Genomic DNA, 21417 nt, shown 5'->3' with positions numbered 1-21417 from the left:
CATTGCGCTATTGACACTGCACAGTTTAGGATTAGTGGTTATTGGTAAGGATTGGGGTTAGTGGTAGGGTCTGCAGTTAGGGTAAAAAATCATTATTGACAACGCCATTGTCACCAAATGAGCCCTTTCTCATTTAATGCTTTTACCTCATGCAGACAAGTCACAAAACAGGCTCATGAATTGTTGATTCAAGGAACCTTCTTCTGGCCTGAGACACATTATTTTCCTTCTTTCACATCTCTACATTTCTCACAGGAGAAAGTAATCAGAGACATTAGACTTTGGGATTTCGGCACAAGAACAGGCTGATCGAGGTGATGTGCTGGTTACATTCAGACATCAGGCTGCCTGAAAAGGGCTTCTGACAATAACCCGTCACTAGGACCCACCAGTTGTCACCTGATTCCACCGTGATATCTTCACCCATTACCTGCCTTTCACCTTCACTAGAGCTGATTTCACCACCATGGCCATTCCCCACACTGAGGCACTCTGAGTCTCAGTGTAAGTGGTCCCTGGATTTGGGGTCTCAGTGTAAGTGGTCCCTGGATTTGGGGTCTCGGCGTAAGTGGTCCCTGGATTTGGGGTCTCGGCGTAAGTGGTCCCTGGATTTGGTATCTTGGCGTAAGTGGTCCCTGGATTTGGTGTCTCGGCGTAAGTGGTCCCTGGATTTGGTCTCTCGGTGTAAGTGGCCCCTGGATTTGGTGTCTCGGTGTAAGTGGTCCCTGGATTTGGTGTCTCGGCGTAAATGGCCCCTGGATTTGGTGTCTCGGTGTAAGTGGCCCCTGGATTTGGTCTCTCGGCGTAAGTGGTCCCTGGATTTGGTGTCTCGGCGTAAATGGCCCCTGGATTTGGTGTCTCAGTGTAAGTGGTCCCTGGATTTGGTCTCTTGTTGTAAGTGGTCCCTGGATTTGGTCTCTTGTTGTAAGTGGTCCCTGGATTTGGTCTCTTGTTGTAAGTGGTCCCTGGATTTGGTCTCTTGTTGTAAGTGGTCCCTGGATTTGGTCTCTCGGTGTAAGTGGTCCCTGGATTTGGTCTCTCAGTGTAAGTGGTCCCTGGATTTGGTCTCTCCGTGTAAGTGGTCCCTGGATTTGTTGTGTCGGTGTAACTGGTCCCTGGATTTGGTGTCTCGGTGTAAGTGGTCCCTGGATTTGGTCTCTCCGTGTAAGTGGTCCCTGGATTTGGTGTCTCAGTGTAAGTGGCCCCTGGATTTGGTGTCTCGGCGTAAGTGGTCCCTGGATTTGGTGTCTCGGCGTAAGTGGCCCCTGGATTTGGTGTCTCGGCGTAAGTGGCCCCTGGATTTGGTGTCTCGGCGTAAGTGGCCCCTGGATTTGGTGTCTCGGCGTAAGTGGTCCCTGGATTTGGTGTCTCGGTGTAAATGGCCCCTGGATTTGGTGTCTCGGTGTAAGTGGTCCCTGGATTTGGTGTCTCGGTGTAAGTGGTCCCTGGATTTGGTGTCTCGGTGTAAGTGGTCCCTGGATTTGGTGTCTCGGTGTAAGTGGTCCCTGGATTTGGTCTCTCAGTGTAAGTGGTCCCTGGATTTGGTCTCTTGTTGTAAGTGGTCCCTGGATTTGGTCTCTTGTTGTAAGTGGTCCCTGGATTTGGTCTCTTGTTGTAAGTGGTCCCTGGATTTGTTGTGTCGGTGTAAGTGGTCCCTGGATTTGGTGTCTCGGTGTAAGTGGTCCCTGGATTTGGTCTCTTGTTGTAAGTGGTCCCTGGATTTGTTGTGTCGGTGTAAGTGGTCCCTGGATTTGTTGTGTCGGTGTAAGTGGTCCCTGGATTTGGTCTCTCGGTGTAAGTGGTCCCTGGATTTGGTCTCTCAGTGTAAGTGGTCCCTGGATTTGGTCTCTCAGTGTAAGTGGTCCCTGGATTTGTTGTGTCGGTGTAAGTGGTCCCTGGATTTGGTGTCTCGGTGTAAGTGGTCCCTGGATTTGGTCTCTCAGTGTAAGTGGTCCCTGGATTTGGTCTCTCGGTGTAAGTGGTCCCTGGATTTGTTGTGTCGGTGTAAGTGGTCCCTGGATTTGGTCTCTCGGTGTAAGTGGTCCCTGGATTTGGTCTCTCGGTGTAAGTGGTCCCTGGATTTGTTGTGTCGGTGTAAGTGGTCCCTGGATTTGGTCTCTCCGTGTACGTAGTCCCTGGATTTGGTCTCTCGTTGTAAATGGTCCCTGGATTTGGTCTCTCGGTGTAAGTGGTCCCTGGATTTGGTGTCTCAGCGTAAGTGGTCCCTGGTTTGGGTCTCTTTAGATAAACCAATAAATGAGACACTGTGTTGCCCCAGTGTCATCGACTATAAATCAAATAAAAGTGTCCCATAAAGGAGCACAACTAATAAGGAACTTAAACTTAAGAAGAAAGGAAATTTATAAACTAAATAAGATTATACCTAGTGTCGACTATGCAATCCAGTCCTTGCGATGTCCACTGGTCACAGAATACCTCACATCTACCGGTGGATACTGCATGCTCCTTCTCCAGGGCCACCCGGGCACGAACAAGATCGTGGAAGAGAGGCAGGCAGCCAGAGCAACCCACCCCACGGGCCACGTCCAACCTGGACCTATAAGTGACCACCCTGGCCAGGCCCAGGAGGCGGTCCATCCACTTACCCACACCGATTGGCCAAAGATCAGGAGCGTGGGACTGAAATGTAGCCAAATACTGAGGAGCAGCCCCTTTAAATAATTGAAGAGGGGCTGCTACCTCTCACACAGGAACTCAACATGTACATGAAACACGGACTCATCCAGGCTGCAGACAATACAGGCAGCCTGGGTAACCGTAAAATAGCTTAAAGACGTATTTGACGGGACTGTTCCATGCAACACGCTCTACCCCAGATGCAGGGGAGGACTCCCACATAGCCCTCCAGTGGGGGCCCCTGCCTCCAACGGACGGCAAGATGGTGTCCAGACGGGGAGATGACACATGTCCGGAATGAAGACAAGGGTGAGGAAGTGGAGAGTGTGCAGGAGCAGTCCGTACAGGAAATCCCTCAGCGCCAAGTGGAATGGAAGGGAGGGAATTTCCGAGAGACGACTCAAGTTGTGAGGCGAAGGTTCCTGAGGGAGGATTCAGGGCCTGGCGCCAATGAGAAATATTGTCCGATCGAGGGGGGTAAGATCGGACGGGATCGCTCCACGCACTCGATCCTCTTCGACACATCTGGTGCCGTCAGGGCCGAGTGCAGCTTTTAACACCTTGATGGCTTTGGCCGCAGATGGACTTAACGCCAGGACATCCTGTGTGCCAGTGTCTCCGGCAAAGTCCAGCCCGCTCCTCCACAATCCAGTACGTCCCTGACTCTGGTTATCTTTGCAGCCAGCGCCCTCCTCTCTGCCAGCCGCGTGTCACCGAAGCCAATCATGCGGAGGTGCAGGTTCCTGAGCAGCGGCTCCCATAGGTTGGCCGCTACTCCTGACAAGGGAGAGCGCGGCTGGAGGCAACCATATTCCAGACCCTGATTAGATCCTGGTGGAAGACAGGACACATGGATGCCATGCAACTTGACAAACAGGAGCTGTGCGTCCTCATTCAGGCTGTGCATCTGACGGAAGGTTGTCAGAGCACGCCATGTCGGAGGATCCTGTACGTACAGGTATCGCTGCAGGGTCTGAAGGCGGAAAGTCACTACCTGGGTGCGAACCTACACCAGCCCCTGACCGCCCTCTCTGAGCGGGAAACTCAGAACTGCAGCAGCGACCCAGTGCTTCCTTTCGTCCCAGAAGAAGTCGATGAGCTTCCTCTGAATCTTGGCAACCAATTTGGGGGGTGGGACCAACCGGTACCATAACATTGCAGCTACCAGCTGGTTTACGACCAGCACTCGACCTCTGTAGAATAACAATCAGAGCAGTCCTGTCCAGCGCCCTAGGCGAGCGGTGATTTTGGCCTCCAGCTCTTGCCAGTTCGCCGGCCAGACTTCTTCGGCAGGGCTCAGGTAGACACCCAGGTACCGGAGGTGGGCGGTGCCCCAGGCAATGGGCCTGAACTCCTCCGGCAGGGAGTCCAGCCCCCACTGACCCACCAGGAGGTCGGAACATTCATCCCAGTTGATCCTCGCGGAGGTCGCGGCAGAGTACACTCGCTGGTACTTGCGCATCCTCCGCAAGTCAACGGGATCCGTGAACACGAGGAGCACGTCGTCGGTGTAAGCCGAAAGGACGACCTCCACGCCCGGCTCACGCGGAGCCAGTCCCGACAACCTCTTCCGCAAGAGGCACAGGAAAGGCTCCACGCAGATTGTATATAATTGGACAGACATGGGGCATCCCCATCGCACTCCTCTCCCGAAATGAAGGTCGGGGGGGGGAGGCATCAAAGATCTGTTAACCTTAATCAGACACTTCGCGGCAGCGTACAGAAGTCGGATCCGGGCGACGAAATGTGTCCCAAACCTGAATGCCCGCAGAGTCCTGCATAGATACTCGTGATCCATCCTGTCAAACGCCTTCTCCTGATCCAGGGAAAGGAAGGCGACCGACAGACCCGCCCTCTGGGAATGGTGGATCAGGTCCCGGATCAGGTCCTGGACCAGGTGGGTCATGTGGGCCAGCACGGTGCCAAGGTGAGCAGACATGGCCCTGGCAAAGACCTTGTAATCCGTGCTGAGGAGAGAGACCGGGCGCCAGTTTTTAAGGTGGCGGAGATCCCCCTTCTTTAGCAGCAGGACGACAACTGCCCTGCGCCAAGAAAGGGGCATCTCCTCGGTTGCCAGACTTTCCCCCAGGATTCGCACGTGGTCGCCCCCCAGGACATCCCAGAATGCCCTGTGGCTTTGCCCCTCAAGAGCTTGTGGAAGGCACCGGTCAGTTCCGCCAAGCTTAGAGGAGCATCGAACCCCTTTGGCAGGTCCTCCCACAAAACTCAGTTGGTACCCTTGCTGGATGGATCCGGAGAGACAAGAGCCACGGAATAGGCACGAGCCCTGGTGTTGATCCACTCTGGATCCAAGACAAGGAATCCGTCGTCGGCCAGCAGCATAAGGAGCTGCTTATGGATCCCTCGCATTTTTCCCGGCGGGTAGAAGAGGGGGAGCCGTGGTCCAGGCCCCTCAGGTATGCGCCTCGGGCCCTGACGAGTTGCAGGTTCTTCAGAGTGGCCTTCTCCTCTTCATACGCCTGCCACGGGTTGGGATCCTCAAGGCCGTGACCAAGTCGGGGAGGGGCGGTAGCGGTGGCGGCACCAGCCTCGGCCGCCTTGGCTGTTCTGGCGGCCCGGGAGGCAGGTTAGTTCCTGAAGACGTGCCTCATCACCTTACAGGCAGGGGCAGAGCACACCGTCCGATGTCCAGTCGGCGGTCCCCAGGTGGTGGATATAGAAACCACCTTCCCCCGCCAGCTGGATAAATACCTGGCAACAGAAGGAGAGGACATGACGGAGGCTTGTCTCCCTGAGGCTGAGCTGGACTAGTGCAACCTCTGATCTCACCTCCCCCAGTTGACGTAGGTGGGAGAGGAGGAGCTCGTGGGGATAAAGGGCGGGATATTTGCTAATACGTTCCTCTGTGCGATGGCTTCGAGAGGATCCATCGGAGGGAATATACTGCCCACTGTGAGCCCCTTATTTGGGGCCGGGAACACTGCCCGCTCCGACCTCAGGAAGAACACTGCCTTCCCGTACATCTTAGAGGCAGCGACAATGGCTGAAGTGCCGACAGCCCCGGCCATGGCCTTCACGCATGCCTCAATGATCATGTTGGGGTGAGTGTAGCTCGATGAGCGAGCACGAAAGGGGGAGGGGAAGGGGGTGGAGAGACGTTGAGCGCTCAAACCCCAACGGTCAAAGCACGAGCGGCCGGAGAGAGGCTGTGATTTGACGGTCAGCGAACTCGAGTGGGGGAGAGGTGCGCAGGGTGCGATGGTGGCTGAAGATTGGGCGCAAAAGCGCAAACGGAAAAAGTGACAGCGTGATAAACCTCTTCCCCTCTCTCCCTCTCTCTCTCCTCCTTTAAGACGCTCCTTAAAACTTACCACTTTGACCAAGCTTTTGGTCTTAATATCTCCTTATGTGGCTCAGTGTGAAATTTTGTTTGATAATCGCTCCTGTGAAGCGCCTTGGGACGTTTTACTACATTCAAGGCGCTATATCAGTGCAAGTTGTTGTTGTGGTTGAAGGGTGAGTGAAGCACCAGTGGAAGAGAGGAAACTGTGATTGGAGGATCAACGAGCAGCTGAACTCAGCATCATGTGGCAAGAAGCAGGAGGGAGAGGAGCCCAGAGAACATCTCGTAGCCCTGGGAAAAACTGGCTTTAGAAAGTTAGAGATTCATCAGTCAATGTGGGGAGGGAGTGGGGGGTGGCGATGGTGCGGAGGCACTGAGGGAAAATTTCCCGATAACGGATCCGTAACGAACATAAATACCTGTTGGGCCGAGTGGCCTGTTTCTGTGCTGTACATTCTGTGTAATTCTATGTAATGTATGTTTGACACAAAAATCAATCTCGAAATGTCTCTCCCACAGTTTTTTTATGATTAAAAACCTGTCTGTTTCCTCATCATCCAACATATAATTTTATTGCATTTCCAATTCATTGTTTGTTTACAATCACCACTTTAAAAAAAATGTCTGTAAACAATCTTACAACACCAGGTTATAGTCCAACAATTTTATTTGAAAATCACAAGCTTTCGGAGGCTTCCTCCTTCGTCAGGTGAATGTCACATTCACCTGACGAAGGAGGAAGCCTCCGAAAGCTTGTGATTTTCAAATAAAATTGTTGGACTATAACCTGGTGTTGTAAGATTGTTTACATTTGTCAACCCCAGTCCATCACCGGCATCTCCACATCATAAAAAAATTCTGGCAATGACTATTAACAGTAAATCGGGTAAAGATAAAGGATCTGAATTACAGCAGGACTGATGCCCAGGAGATCAGGATGAGTTTGTACTGGAACCCTGAACCACCTGAGCCAGCTTGCAGCCTCAGTTGTGAGAACATGGGAGTCGGGGAATTCAGAGGAGTCCACCTGTCCGCAAATAACCATGAACCCCCCCTCCCCCCACAAGAATGTGCAGGCAGTGATCTTGAATCAGTTCTAATGTACACCCAGCAGAATGAGGTATGTGTAGTGGTTTGGGAACAGTCCATCCCAAGCTCCACCAACATGGTCGTGTACGGTGTCAGCGGAGCATAGCGCACAGCTTGTGGGGTTTCGGGGCAAGTGTAACTCCCACCACCGCTGTGAGATCCAGTGCCGTGACACCAGGCGGAGCTCGGAACCAAAACTTCTGCAGCAACGTGGTGAAGAACAGGAAGAGCTCTGCCTTGGCCAGACTCTCCCCGGCACACGACCTCCGACCTGCAAACAAACAAAAAAAACAAGGTACGTAACACCATTAATACCACGCAAGATGAAGTGTGTTATAAATCCTATCTTCTCCTCAAACATCGGTGGTGAAAATTGTCCAGGCAGGTGGTGAGACAAGAGGTTTAAATCCCTGAAATAACAAAAACAGAAAAATGCTGGAAAACACTCAGCAGCTCAGGCAGCATCTGAGGTGAGAGAAACAGAGTTAACGATTCAGGTCGAAGACCTTCCATCAGATCTGGAAGAAGTTAAATCTCTAATGGTTTTTAAGCAAGTACAGATTCAGGGAAAAGTGGGGTGCGGGGAGGAAAGTACAAAGGAGAAGGTCTGTTGTCTTAAATCCCTGACACAAGCTGTCGGGAACACTAGTTGCAATTTGTGGAGGTGTCTGCTCATCAGTGCCCAGTCTGCCTGTCAGTCAGAGGGACCGCCGTGATGTGCTGGCTCACTCCCTAATGCAGGAAGCGAAGAGAAACACGGGCTGAACCCAACTCTTTCCTTCTTACCGACAGTTAAACCACTCCCCCCTAATAGTCAGGCACAGGGCTACATCCATGCTGGCCGTGGAGAAGCCTGTGGTGTAGATTGTGCTCCTCCCCGGCCAAAGAGCTTGACGTGAGATTCAGCAGCGCCCGATGGGCAAAGGCGGAGAGAAATACAGAAAGGTTACATCAGAGAAACAGGCGGCTTATTGAAAATAAATCCATCGAGTGACGTTAAGAAAGGCAGGAATGACATAATTACCATCATTGGGCTTCTGCTCTTCTAGTGCCGAGACGACCGATTTCTTTCACTGCGTAACATCCAGCAGATCGTGCTCTAGATCATTTCTGTAACAAAGTCCTTTTTTACGTAGGCAGGTTGTTAGCCTGACACTCAACTCCCTATCAGGAAGACCGGCTGGATGCGATGGGGGGGGGGGGGGGCGTCACCACTCCCCTCCCCTCAGATGTGAGAACCCCACTGGATGTCAACCCCGAGGTATTGGACAGGTTCCTCCAGGTTCCCCTCCAAGTCACAAAGCATCCTGACTTGGACATCTATCGGCCATTCCTTCATCGTCGCTGGGTCAAAATCCTGGAACTCCCGACCTGGCAATACTGAGGGGGCACCTTCATCACACGGGACTGCAGCGGTTCCAGAAGAAGGCCCACCACCACCTTCTCAAGGGGTAACTAGGGATGGCCAATAAATGCCGGCCTTGTTAGCGATGCCCACATCCAGAGAATGAATTTTAAAAAAAAATTCTGCCTCCTTCAGACGTGTGTACCCCACTGGATACCAACCCAATATTCAGAGGCTGGAACTGTCGTTTCCGCTCGCCAGGACTGTGTGGAGTGGGGCTCAAACCCTTAACCTTCCGACTCAGAGGCAGGATTGCTACCACTAACCCAAGGTTCACTCCCGTCACTGGGCTTCTTTAGAATAAATATCACTGACTATTCTTTATTTCTGTTCATATTATAGAACTTTCAATGGGTTTCATCAGCTTGGCAGCTGACTGGCACATCATCGGATGCCAGTTGAGATACTTGGCTGTGCAGTAGCACCTTATGGAAAAGGGTCTGTAAATTCAAAAGAGGCAACCAGAGATCAGCTTTCTCACTGGGGTTTTTAAACTACATCCCCAGAGCCAGTGTATTCACCCATTACCTGCAGAGAAAGGCATGAAGGCATCTCTCTTCACAAACTTCCCCTCAGCATCCAGGAAATGCGACGGGTTGAACTCATTTGGTTTCTCCCACTGAGTTTTATCGTACAGCACCGAGGTCAGTAAGGGAATGACTTGAGTCCCCTGTGAATCAGAAAGCAAAGTCAGTCCAGTCCGAGACCATGACGAGGCCTCTGGTTGATGAGATGGGACGAACCGCCAGTGTAACGAGTGATGGGACCCCTATTACCAATGGTGCATGGCAGCCATCCCTGTCTCTTTGGGTCAGCACAGGACGGTTGATTGAACATCAAGTAAACTTGCTACCACACAGCCTATTTCTCCCCATGACCGAAGAGGAGAAGTGAGCACTTTACTCCTAGACCCCTGCCAATGACCATCTCTTGCTAGTTGCCAAGTGCACAAGGTGGGCCTGGGCTCACCAGCTCTCTTTCGCTTTCCTTGTCGTGAAGCACATTTACTCTGCTCAGAATTGCTCTACTGGTCCCATTGAGTTAGAAGATTTATTGACTGGACGATTTCGGGTGCCAAGCTGTGTTCTACCAATCCGTGCCTTGACCCAGTAATAATACATCACATGGAGGCCTAGAGCTTCCACAGGAGCAATATTAGCCTCTTGGCATAACTAAAGCAGCGGGCACCAGGAAATTCTCCACCAGCTCCCCACTCGTCTGATCCACTTCTGGCACTTCCAGTCAGAACTCATAGTGGTTGTATCACAGGCACATTATAATTCGATGTAAATATGCTGTGGGATGTACTTCCCATCATTTGAACCTTAGCGACACTGGGGTCCAAGGAATGCTGTTGCATTTCCGATGGCCAGTGTCTCTGTTGGCGTTGCAGAGTAAATTTAAAAATGTAAAGAGTCTATTTAATTGATTGCAAGGTTATCATTGTGTAGAACAAGGTCCTCTTGTGCTGCTTTTCACCAACCTCGTCACACTGCACTTGTGGGAGGTGTCTGACGCCCACTGCAGCCATTCCTGGCTTCTTCCAGAGAGGCTCACGCTACAGCTATTTAAATATTTAAATAATAAGAGAGATTACCCTGCAAGGTAAACCAAATGTAAGGGCATGCTATTTATCTGCCCCGTACATCCTCAATTGGAGGAGTGAGCCTTTGGCTCGGTGGTCGTATTCCTGCCTCTGAGTCAGAAGGGTTGGGTTGGGGCCCCACTCCAGACAGCCCCGGGGAATGGAGACTGAAGTGTCAGCTTTGAATACTGGGCTGATGTCGAGCAAGGGTATTTGTGTTTAACTTCAATGGCACGTTAGACCGGGCGGGGTGTAACATGGACATCCAACCCGAACTCCCCCCATTCCCGCTGGGCAGGCTAGGTCAAAATCTGGGCTTCAGTTATCTGAAAATAATAAATGTATGTCACATTTTCTCAGTCTACCCCTCCCCAATACAGTGAGAATCCCTCCCCTGCCTCCCATTAAATGAACAGAAACAGGCCAAATATTCAAAGCATTGTTCAAATTGATCATATCCCTCTTTAAGTCCCACTGCCTTTAAAAATATTCTGGCTTTTGACCATTTTCATACTCAACCTTAGGGATGAAATATCCTCGGAAGTTGGTGTCCACGACGGTTAAATGAGGAAGGTTCAATGGGACAATGTTAGCAAACCTTTGTATCTCGTGTATCACAGCATCAGTGTACGGCATGTGTTTTCGATCTTCCAGTCTCGGATTTCGTTCTGTTCCAATAAGTTGATCGATTTCTTCTTGGACTTTCTCTAACAGAGGGGAAGACCCAGATCTTTAGGTAAAATTATGTTCCAGTCTCGACCTCACGTCTGCATTCCCTCCTCAATATTACTAACATCATCCGGGGACAGCTCTTACACGCATTATAGCTGCTGGTTATAGGGCAGGGTCAGCCTGAAGCTTAGCTCTATGACTGGGAAATGGCGAGTGATTCAAGGACAAGTATGAATATAGCGAGACAACGACTACTTGCATTTATATAGGTCTTTAATGTAGTAAAACGACCCAAGGTGCTTCACAGGAGCGATTATCAAACAAAATTTGATATCGAGCCATGTAAGGAGATATTAGGACAGGTGACCAAAAGCTTGGTCAAAGAGGTAGGTTTTAAGGAGCGTCTTAAAGGAGGAGAGAGAGGTAGAGAGGTTTAGGGAGGGAATTCCAGAGCTTAGGGTCTAGGCAGCTGAAGGCACGGCCGCCAATGGTGGAGCGTTTAAATTCGGCGATGCGCAAGAGGCCAGAATTGGAGGAGCGCAGAGATCTCGGAGGGTTGTAGGGCTGGAGGAGGTCACAGGGATAGGGAGGGGCGAGGCCACGGAGGGATTTGAAAACCAGGATGGAAATATTAAAATCGAGGCGTTCCCGGACCGGGAGCCAATGTAGGTCAGCGAGCACAGGAGGTGATGGGAGAACGGGACTTGATGCGAGTTAGGATACGGGCAGCAGAGATTTGGATGAGCTCAAGTTTATGGAGAGTGGAAGGTGGGAGGCCGGCCAGGAGAGCATTGCAATAGTCCAGTTTAGAGGTAACAAATACAGGGTTGTTAATGATGTGACCCCCCTGGCTGAACTGCTTCTTTAATCATCAGTCGGTTTTTTCTCACGTTATATTTCAAACTGGTCTCATTTCTTCACTGGTGCTCTTGGTCAATAGTATAAAATGGTAAGACCCTACTAAACCGTGGGTTGTTTCAGACAAAGGCAGTTTCCACCCTCTAGTCATCTCAGCCAAACAACTTTAACCTCAGGACCCCTTGGAGAAAATTCACTTGTGTAAGCACTATCCCACATGGTCTGTGCATATTCCATTATTATTAAAGATTTAAAACACTCACAGATTGGCTCAGCGTGCGTGAGCATTACCTGGTGTGGTACTGGGTTAAACAGAGCAGAGAGGTTCCAGGTTTGATCCCTGCGCTGGGCTAGCTGACCTTGGCTGGGGGAATGGAACAGCAGTCCAGTTGGGTTCAGTACCTCTGTGCTTGGGATGGGGAAAATATAACCCTATTTTTCAGCTCTGAATGACCACCCAGTGGCCTCTGTTGAAAAGTACGTGTGTAGATGTCCCACGAGGAGAGGCCATGCGTATGGATGTCCCGTGAGGTAACCATGTGTGGTAACCAGGTAACCAGACTCTACCACCCCAGTGCAGCAATCAACAGGCATTATACAATGGTGAACGTCTTAGTAGGAAAGAGAGCAACTACATACATGAAAACTGTCCAGGAAGCATCATTTTATTTTGAAAAGATCAAGCTCAGCCAAACCCAAGTCCATATTGGACAAGGTATTGGATTTTACAGAATAAATTGAGCTCATTCCATTTGCTTCACTTCAGAACTGGACAGAATTTGGTGTAAATCCATTTTTCTTTTTGCTTGTCCATCAACAGTTAGAAGTATCAAGAAATGAAATAAATAACTTCTCACTCTGAATGTCGGGGTTTTTCGCCATGAGTAGAAGACCCCAGCGAAGGGTGGTAGATGAGGTCTCCATCCCAGCAAAAAACAGGTCACTTGTTGTTATTAACAAGTTATTTTCATGGAAATGTGTGTTTGGGTTTCCTGATTCCTTTGAAAGAAAAAAAGTGAGAACAGTCAGGCGGGAGCAGAAGTGGGGTCAAATCTGGTCAGAGTGATAGCTGGCTAGACAAGACCGCAGCCATTTAACCATGAGACTGAGACCAGCCTCACATATTGGGAGTATTACACACCAGATGGATAGCTACTGTCCTTCCCCAAGTGCCCAGCGATAGTTTCTCCTCACCTTCAGACTGTTAGACCCCAAGATGCTGGGTTTATTCCCGGAAGCAACTTCATTTCTTAAATAAGGATTTGGGAAATGGCATTTTGCTTTTTGTTATTTTTTTCTGGTTTTAACACTGGGTTGCTTGGTTTTGGATAAATGGCGCCCTCTGTTACTTTACCAAAGTGGTCAGTCTTAACGAGTGAGCAAACACGATGAGCGTTCTCATGTCATGCAATCGTCGCGGCGTCACAGTCGAGCCCTAGCCTGTCCCATCCTGACATCACACACCTGTGCACTTCAGTATGGGTCACTGGATGATGACCATCAGCAGAAGCCCCTGAACAACGGGTACCAAGTTGCTCCCTACTCCCTCAAGCCTATCCGAGCGTCTTCCCTATCATGACATAGGACAGACCACTGGCTTGAATGGTGATGCTGAGTTTCCCTTGGTTTGCTAACCCCCACTCCGCTCCAGCCTCACTATCACTCTTCAGTGCAGGCACCAATTACTCTACCTCCTGCTGCTTGACCATGAAGACATCAGTGAAACTCTGAATGTCGTTCTCGTTCAACTCCTGCCAGCTTTCTTTGAGGATTTTTCTCATAAAAGTTTGCACCTTCTTTATGTTCTTAAAGAGCTTCTGATGGACCCCTGGCAGATATGCCAGGAATGGGAAAGAATTGAACAGCTGAAAACACAAGTAGACAAATGAAACGGTGCTCAGGTCAGGCAGTAGTAAAAGCAGAGGCGGCTGGTGTGTTGTGGAGGTGGAAGTAGGCAATCTTGGTGAGGGATAGGATATCGGGTTTGAAGCCCAGCTCAGGACAAATAGACCATTGAGGTTGGGTAACTTCTGGTTCTGGAGAGAGTAGTTGAGGAGGGTAGACTGCACCCTGCTGCGAAAATGCACCTCAGCCCCAACCTCAGAAGAGGTTCCACCCCCACACTAACCTTATTCTTCTAATTCTTGCACCAGCCACCTCTGCTTACCAATTTACTGACAGTTTTGCGTTATGCACCTAGGTCCACCAGGAACAGGATAAGACTGTCCAAACTTACTTTGTGTAGGACTCTTACAACCCCCTTCACACGTAGTCTTTCATCCTAAACTTGAACCCAGGCCAGAGAGGTGAAAGGTCAGTCAGCCCCACCAGCCAATCTCCCATTTAAAATCTATCATCACAACTGCAACCATTTTCTTTAAATATCGACCAACCCTGGTCATTTGAGAACCTTACCTGTACCAGTGGGGATGCAGCAAGCTGAACGTTTTCATTAATCAGTTTTATGAGGGTTACAAAAGATTCATCCCTGTAATTAAATCTGTTCCCAAGTACAATTGAGCAGATAACATTGGCCACGGTGCAATTCACTGGCATAGTCGTATCGAAGGGCTGACCTGCAAGTAATAAAATGTAGCTTAGAAAGTGGATCAGAGGTCCTTGTTAATGACTCCGTTTTTAAATACAGTATGTAACTGAACCATACAGACCAGATTGAGTCCCTAGTCTGGGCTGAGTTAACTGATCTCAACTGGGGAGATACATTGGCTACAGTCCAGTCACCTCACTCCCACTCATCACCCATTTGGACCAAGCCCCTCACTGCTGCCCACTCTGGTCAGGCATTATGATTTTTTTGTTTTATATGAATACTTTTTATCTTCATTTTTAAAAAATGTTTAAAATTTGGCCCCTGGGCCTTCATTGCTGCCCCTCCACTTGCCCAGTGTTGTCTAAAAAACAATTTGTAATCTTTATCAATGAATTGTGAATTTTTAGCTTTATTTTTTTTAAAAATTGTCTAGCTCTGTCGCCCACTCTCTATCACTCTCTCCCCTTCATCCCTCTGACACTGCTCTCCTTTCCCCTTCACTCGCAGCCTCGTACCATACTCTATGTTGCCTCTTGCCCCTTGCCCCTGCCCTCTAGCCTCTAACCCCTCTCTTCTTTGACCTGGTCTCTAACCCCTCTCTACTTTCCTTCAGCCTCTCGCCATCCTCTATCTTGCCCCTTGATCTGGCCTCTAACCCCTCTCTACTTTTCCCCAGTCCCCTAATCATGCTCTTGGCCCCCAGCCTCTAACTCCTTTCTACTTTACCCTCAGCCTCGAACCACCCTCCACCTTCTTCCCACTCCACTCCACCTTTGCCCTCTAACATTTTTTCAGTCTTCAGCATCATAGTCCTCCCTTGCCCTTGCTAAAATTGTCCCACCTTTAACCCCACTTTATCTGAGGACTGCACCTGGTCCTGTCTCTCCGTGTGTAACGCCATGGGCCATTGACTAGTGATTGACCTCAGCAATTCATCAGCGGCTACTTGGATTTACAGCAGGTGTCCAGGCACTGGCCAGGTCATCAGCTGAACATCACAACCCAGCTCCAGACCCCTGACCACCCATGACCAACGGATAGAAAATTATAAGCAACTTGTGCCTTAATTTGTGATGATAACTTCTGCCGCACTGAGCTCTTGCACCCAGGCTCTGAAGAAGAAAAAACGTGTCCCCTGTTGGTTATTTTTATCCACATGATCCCAATTCTGAAGAGCTGATCATTGTTACCTAAAGGTAATCTCAAGGAGGCTGGATTACAAAGGGGATGAAATTATGCTTCAATTGTATAGAGCCTTGGTCAGATCCCATCAGGAGTACTGCATTCAGTTTTGGGCACTGCACCTCAGGAAGAATATATTGGCTTTGGAGGAGATGCAACACGGATTCACCAGAATGATAACAGGGCTTAGAGGGTTAAATTATTAGGACAGGTTGCATAAACTTGGCTTGTATTCCCTTGAGTATAGAAGATTGCGGGGTGATTGGATCGAAGTGTTTAAAACGTCAAAAAGATTTGATAGGGTAGACAGAGAGAAACTATTTCCTCTGATGGGGGAATCAAGAACGAGGGGACATAATCTTAAAATTAGACCTAGGGCATTTAGGAGGGAAATAGGAACCACTTTTTCACACAAAGGGTAGTAGAAATCTGGAATTCTCTGCCCCAAAAGGCAGTGGATGCTGGGTCAATTGGAGTTTTCAAGATGTGGAGATGCCGGTGATGGACTGGGGTTGACAATTGTAAACAATTTTACAACACCAAGTTATAGTCCAGCAATTTTATTTTAAATTCACAAGCTTTCGGAGATTTTCTCCTTCCTCAGGCAAATGTTTCAAGAGCTCCTTGAAGCCTACGCATTTATACATATAGAACAATACATGGTGTTTACAGACTGCCCCTGCAACTGCCCGTTGCCAAGGCAATCACCGTGTTCAGACAGAGAGGTGTCACCTGCAGAACCCCCGAATACACATTCAACAAAAAAACAAACAGGGAAAAAAAACAGAGAAAAAAAACACAGAGAGAGGCAGAAACATCCGGAAGGCAGAGAGAGCCAGCAAATGACCCATTATATTAAAAACAGATAACATTTGTTCGATGGTGGGGTAACGTGTAGCGTGACATGAACCCAAGATCCCGGTCATGGACATTCATCCACCGACCTTCGGGTAAGCGTACTCCAAGGCGGCCTTCGAGACACACGACAACGCAAAATCGTCGAGCAGAAATTGATAGCCAAGTTCCGCACCCATGAGGACGGCCTCAACCGGGATCTTGGGTTCATGTCACGCTACACGTTACCCCACCATCGAACAAATGTTATCTGTTTTTAATATAATGGGTCATTTGCTGGCTCTCTCTGCCTTCCGGATGTTTCTGCCTCTCTCTGTGTTTTTTTTCTCTGTTTTTTTTCCCTGTTTGTTTTTTTGTTGAATGTGTATTCGGGGGTTCTGCAGGTGACACCTCTCTGTCTGAACACGGTGATTGCCTTGGCAACGGGCAGTTGCAGGGGCAGTCTGTAAACACCATGTATTGTTCTATATGTATAAATGCGTAGGCTTCAAGGAGCTCTTGAAACATTTGCCTGAGGAAGGAGAAAATCTCCGAAAGCTTGTGAATTTAAAATAAAATTGCTGGACTATAACTTGGTGTTGTAAAATTGTTTACAATGGAGTTTTCAAGACCAAGATCGATAGATTTTTGTTGGGGTAAGGGTATCATGGAACCTGGAGCTTGGCAGGTAAATGGAGTTGAGGTGCAGATCCGCCATGATCTAATTGAATGGCAGATTAGGCTCGAGGGGCTGAATGGCCTACTTCTGTTCTTATGTTCCTAAGGACACAGAGGAACTCTTGCCTATTACAAAGGCTCAGTCCCAACCGTGACTTGTGACACACACCGTTAAAAGATTCAATCCGATCCCTCAAGTGAGAGGCTTCCTCTAATATTTTCTCTTCAATGGATTTCTTGCCCATCCCGAAATCACGCAGAGTCGATATTGTGAACCTTCGCATCTGTTTCCACGACTCACCTTTCGACATGATAACACCTGGGAGACAATCGAAGAACAAATTTGGGATAAAATTGATACTTGGCCACATGTTTGGCTTTGCAAGTCAGAGAATTCTTTTTAAAACCTCAGTACAGTACAAGTAAATAAAATAAGGATTCCTGGACAAGAGGAACCCAGGAGTCAACAGCATGACATTAAAAGGGTCACTAACATTGCTGAGAAAGTGGCTACAGGGCCATGTATAAAGGATTATTCCAATACTGTACAAGCTTTCGAAAGCTGTGGCTGGTGTCGCCATCATTAAAGAAAGACCTTGCATTTATATCGCGCCTTTCACGACCTCCGCACGTCTCAAAGTGCTTCACAGCCAATTAAATACTTTAAAAGTGCAGCCACTGTTGTAATGTAAGGATGATGTGGAGATGCCGGTGATGGACTGGGGTTGACAATTGTAAACAATTTTACAACACCAAGTTATAGTCCAGCAATTTTATTTTAAATTCACAAGCTTTCGGAGGCTACCTCCTTCCTCCTTCAGCAGCGAACCCAATGAGACAATCGACGATCCGGAACAGCAGACAGAGGGATCCGCGGTACAGCAACCGAAGAGGAAAGAGTCAAACTGGACTCCTCCAGAGGGTCACTGCCCTCAGCTGGACATGTATGCTCAAGCTGTCAGGAAATGCGTCAATGCCAGATTCATCAGCCGCACTCAGAAGACAGTCCAGAATGTCACCCGAGCACAACGCAACGCCATCAACGCTCTCAAGACCAACCGCAACATCGTCATCAAACCAGCGGACAAAGGAGGAGCCATAGTCATACAGAACAGAACGGACTATTGCAAAGAAGCATACCGACAACTGGACAACCAGGAACACTACAGACGGTTACCCGCAGACCCGACCAAAGAACACACCCACCAGCTCAACAAACTGATCAAGACCTTCGATCCAGACCTTCAAAGCATCCTACGCACTCTCATCCCACGTAATCCCCGCGTGGGAGACTTCTACTGCCTCCCAAAGATACACAAAGCCAACACACCTGGACGTCCTATCGTATCAGGCAACGGAACCCTGTGTGAGAACCTCTCTGGATACATCGAGGGCATCCTGAAACCCATCGTACAGGGAACCCCCAGCTTCTGTCGCGACACTACAGACTTCCTACAAAAACTCAGTACCCACGGACCAGTTGAACCAGGAACACTTCTCACCACGATGGACGTCTCGGCACTCTACACCAGTATCCCCCACGATGACGGCATCGCTGCGACAGCATCAATACTCAACACCAACAACAGCCAATCTCCGGACGCCATCCTACAACTCATCCGCTTCATCCTGGATCACAATGTCTTCACCTTCGATAACCAGTTCTTTACCCAAACACACGGAACAGCCATGGGGACCAAATTCGCACCCCAATACGCCAACATTTTCATGCACAAGTTCGAGCAGGACTTCTTCACTGCACAAGACCTCCAACCAACACTATACACCAGATACATCGACGACATTTTCTTTCTATGGACCCACGGCGAGGAATCACTGAAGAGACTACACGATAACATCAACAAGTTCCATCCCACCATCAAGCTCACCATGGACTACTCCTCAGAATCAGTTTCTTTCTTGGACACACGAATCTCCATCAAAGACGGGCACCTCAGCACCTCACTCTACCGCAAGCCCACGGACAACCTCACGATGCTCCACTTTTCCAGCTTCCACCCTAACCACGTCAAAGAGGCCATCCCCTATGGACAGGCCCTGCGAATACACAGGGTCTGCTCAGACGAGGAGGAACGCGATGGACACCTACAGACGCTGAAAGACGCCCTAGTAAGAACGGGATATGACGCTCGACTCATCGATCGACAGTTCCGACGGGCCACAGCAAAAAATCGCATAGACCTCCTCAGGAGACTAACACGGGACGCAACCAACAGAGTACCCTTTGTCGTCCAGTACTTCCCCGGAGCGGAGAAACTACGCCATGTTCTCCGCAGCCTTCAACATGTCATCAATGACGACGAACACCTCGCTATGGCCATCCCCACACCTCCACTACTCGCCTTTAAACAGCCACCCAACCTCAAACAGACCATCGTTCGCAGCAAATTACCCAGCTTTCAAGAGAACAGCGTCCACGACACCACTCAACCCTGCCGCGGTAACCTCTGCAAGACATGCCAGATCATCGACACAGATACCACCATCACACGAGAGGACACCACCCACCAGGTGCATGGTTCATACTCCTGTGACTCGGCCAACGTTGTCTACCTCATACGTTGCAGGAAAGGATGCCCCGGAGCATGGTACATTGGCGAGACCATGCAGACACTGCGACAACGGATGAACGGACACCGCGCAACAATCGCCAAACAGGAGGGTTCCCTCCCAGTCGGGGAACACTTCAGCAGTCAAGGACATTCAGCCACCGACCTTCGGGTAAGCGTACTCCAAGGCGGCCTTCGAGACACACGACAACGCAAAATCGTAGAGCAGAAATTGATAGCCAAGTTCCGCACCCATGAGGACGGCCTCAACCGGGATCTTGGGTTCATGTCACGCTACACGTTACCCCACCAGCGAACAAATGTTATCTGTTTTTAATATAACGGGTCAGTTGCTGTCTTTTCTATGTTTCTACCTCTCTATCTCTGTTTTTTTTTTTTGTTTGTTGTTTTTTTTGGTGATTTGTATATTCTGAGACCTGGCAGGTAACACCTGTCTGTCTGCACACTGATTGCCTTGGCAACGGGCAGTTGAAAAAACTGTCTGTTATCACCAGCATTGTTCTGTGAATTATAAATGCGACTTCATTTCGAGGACTTCATTTCCACATCGTTCACCTGAGGAAGGAGGTAGCCTCCGAAAGCTTGTGAATTTAAAATAAAATTGCTGGACTATAACGTAATGTAAGGAAACACAGAAGCCAATTTGCGCACAGCAAGGTCCCACTAACAACAATGAGATAAATGACCGGATAATCTGATTTTTAGTGGTGATAGTTGATGGATAAATAAGGGCCACGACATCTGGAGAACTCACCTGTTCTTCGTTGAGTCGTGCCATGGGATGTTTACATCCACCTGAGAGGGCAGATGGGGCATCGGTTTAACGTCTCATCCGAAAAACGGATTACTTCTTCATTTAACTTCTCTTCCTTCCTACTATTTTTAAGTTTGGAGGTATCCTGCACTGTGGGCCTTGGACTTTCATTAGGCTTTCACGCTTAAAAAAAGATTCAGGCCACACGTCAAACCGTTTAAATAGCATACAATAAGCACAGTGACAGGAAACATTATCTGAAGTTACCATTATTGTTTCTGAACATCTTAGTCAGTGAATTCTGGTGCCGCCCCTCAAATTTATCCGCATGGTTGACAAGAGCGTCCTTCACCACCTCGTACCCCGTCAGCACCACCGTTTTCTGCTGTCCCAGTTGGAGAGAAAATATCGAGCCATATTTCTGAGATAACTGAAACACATAAAGATAAAACTTGATGGGTAAAGAAAAATCACATTGGATGGAGTGATGTTCTGACTTAACGTCACACATCCCATGTGTAAAGAGAACCGAAATCACATCAATAAATGTCCTCCCCCCAAAAAAGAATCAGCTAATGGAATTCAGTGACCAGTTTTGTCGATTCAAACAGGTTCTGCAAGTTCTGGCTGACAGCTTTTAATAACTTTTTATCAACTAGGTCACTGAATTTTCACAAGGACGTTTAATTGAGCCCACTGTTTACATAGAAAACAAACCACTCCCCATTCATTAATTTATCCATAGGGTTGATTATTAGAATAAAATATGATCAAATCAATGAGTTGGTGACCTTGCCTAAATTCTCCAGTGATTCTCTCCCTTACCTCGATGAGAGACAGGTGAACCTTATTCAGATCCAACTGGTGCAGGTTGCCGATATACGGGAGTCCAGTTGGGCCAGGAGGGAAGTTGGGCACAGTCTTTGGTTTCGTCCTGAAGTAAGTTAGTAAGATGATAAAGAGAACACACAGTAGCAGCAGGGCATTGGTAGTGCTGAATGCAGGCAGCCCAGACAGAGCCATTGTTAGTCTTTGTGCGCAGCGCTCGTAATCTGCAAGATCTCTGTGAGAGTTCCAATATCCGTACCCTTATATAGATGAGGGTCACTTGACTCTAAATATGTACAGTCGCCTTGCCTTTCCTCTTTCACCCATATACTCACTGGCAATCAGCTTGAATTTTCACTAAAGTTAATAACTAACAGGAATTTTCAGTCTGGTTATCTCAATAATTTGTTTTTCAATTTTGATTGGTAATGCTTTCCTATTCATTGATC

At 48.8% G+C, this 21417-nt stretch overlaps 1 protein-coding gene across 1 annotated transcript; it reads right to left on the bottom strand.

Annotated features, from left to right (window-relative positions):
• Positions 1–7094: 7094 nt before the first annotated feature.
• LOC137305054 (cytochrome P450 2K4-like) lies at positions 7095–20472 on the bottom strand. Its single transcript, XM_067973827.1, has 8 exons — positions 20408–20472; positions 16965–17114; positions 13966–14126; positions 13242–13415; positions 12408–12549; positions 10540–10727; positions 8964–9105; positions 7095–7301 (listed from the first exon to the last, which is right to left on the bottom strand). The coding sequence occupies exons 1-8, from the start codon at positions 20424–20426 to the stop codon at positions 7123–7125; spliced, it is 1155 nt and encodes a 384-aa protein (XP_067829928.1). The 5' UTR covers positions 20427–20472; the 3' UTR covers positions 7095–7122.
• Between the last annotated feature and the right edge of the window lie 945 nt (positions 20473–21417).

Source organism: Heptranchias perlo, chromosome 39 (assembly GCF_035084215.1).
Source record: "Heptranchias perlo isolate sHepPer1 chromosome 39, sHepPer1.hap1, whole genome shotgun sequence".
NCBI classification, from domain to species: domain Eukaryota; kingdom Metazoa; phylum Chordata; class Chondrichthyes; order Hexanchiformes; family Hexanchidae; genus Heptranchias; species Heptranchias perlo.
This window is presented reverse-complemented; position numbering and strand designations above follow the sequence as displayed.

Bases quoted from the DNA above. Each gene is read 5' to 3' on its own strand.
- LOC137305054 (XM_067973827.1), bottom strand. The intron at 13,416-13,965 runs GTAAGGTTCTCA...TTGTGTTTTCAG, and splicing joins CTGCATCCCCACTGGTACAG to CTGTTCAATTCTTTCCCATT. The intron at 10,728-12,407 runs GTGAGAAGTTAT...CCCCTCTGTTAG, and splicing joins GAAAAACCCCGACATTCAGA to AGAAAGTCCAAGAAGAAATC.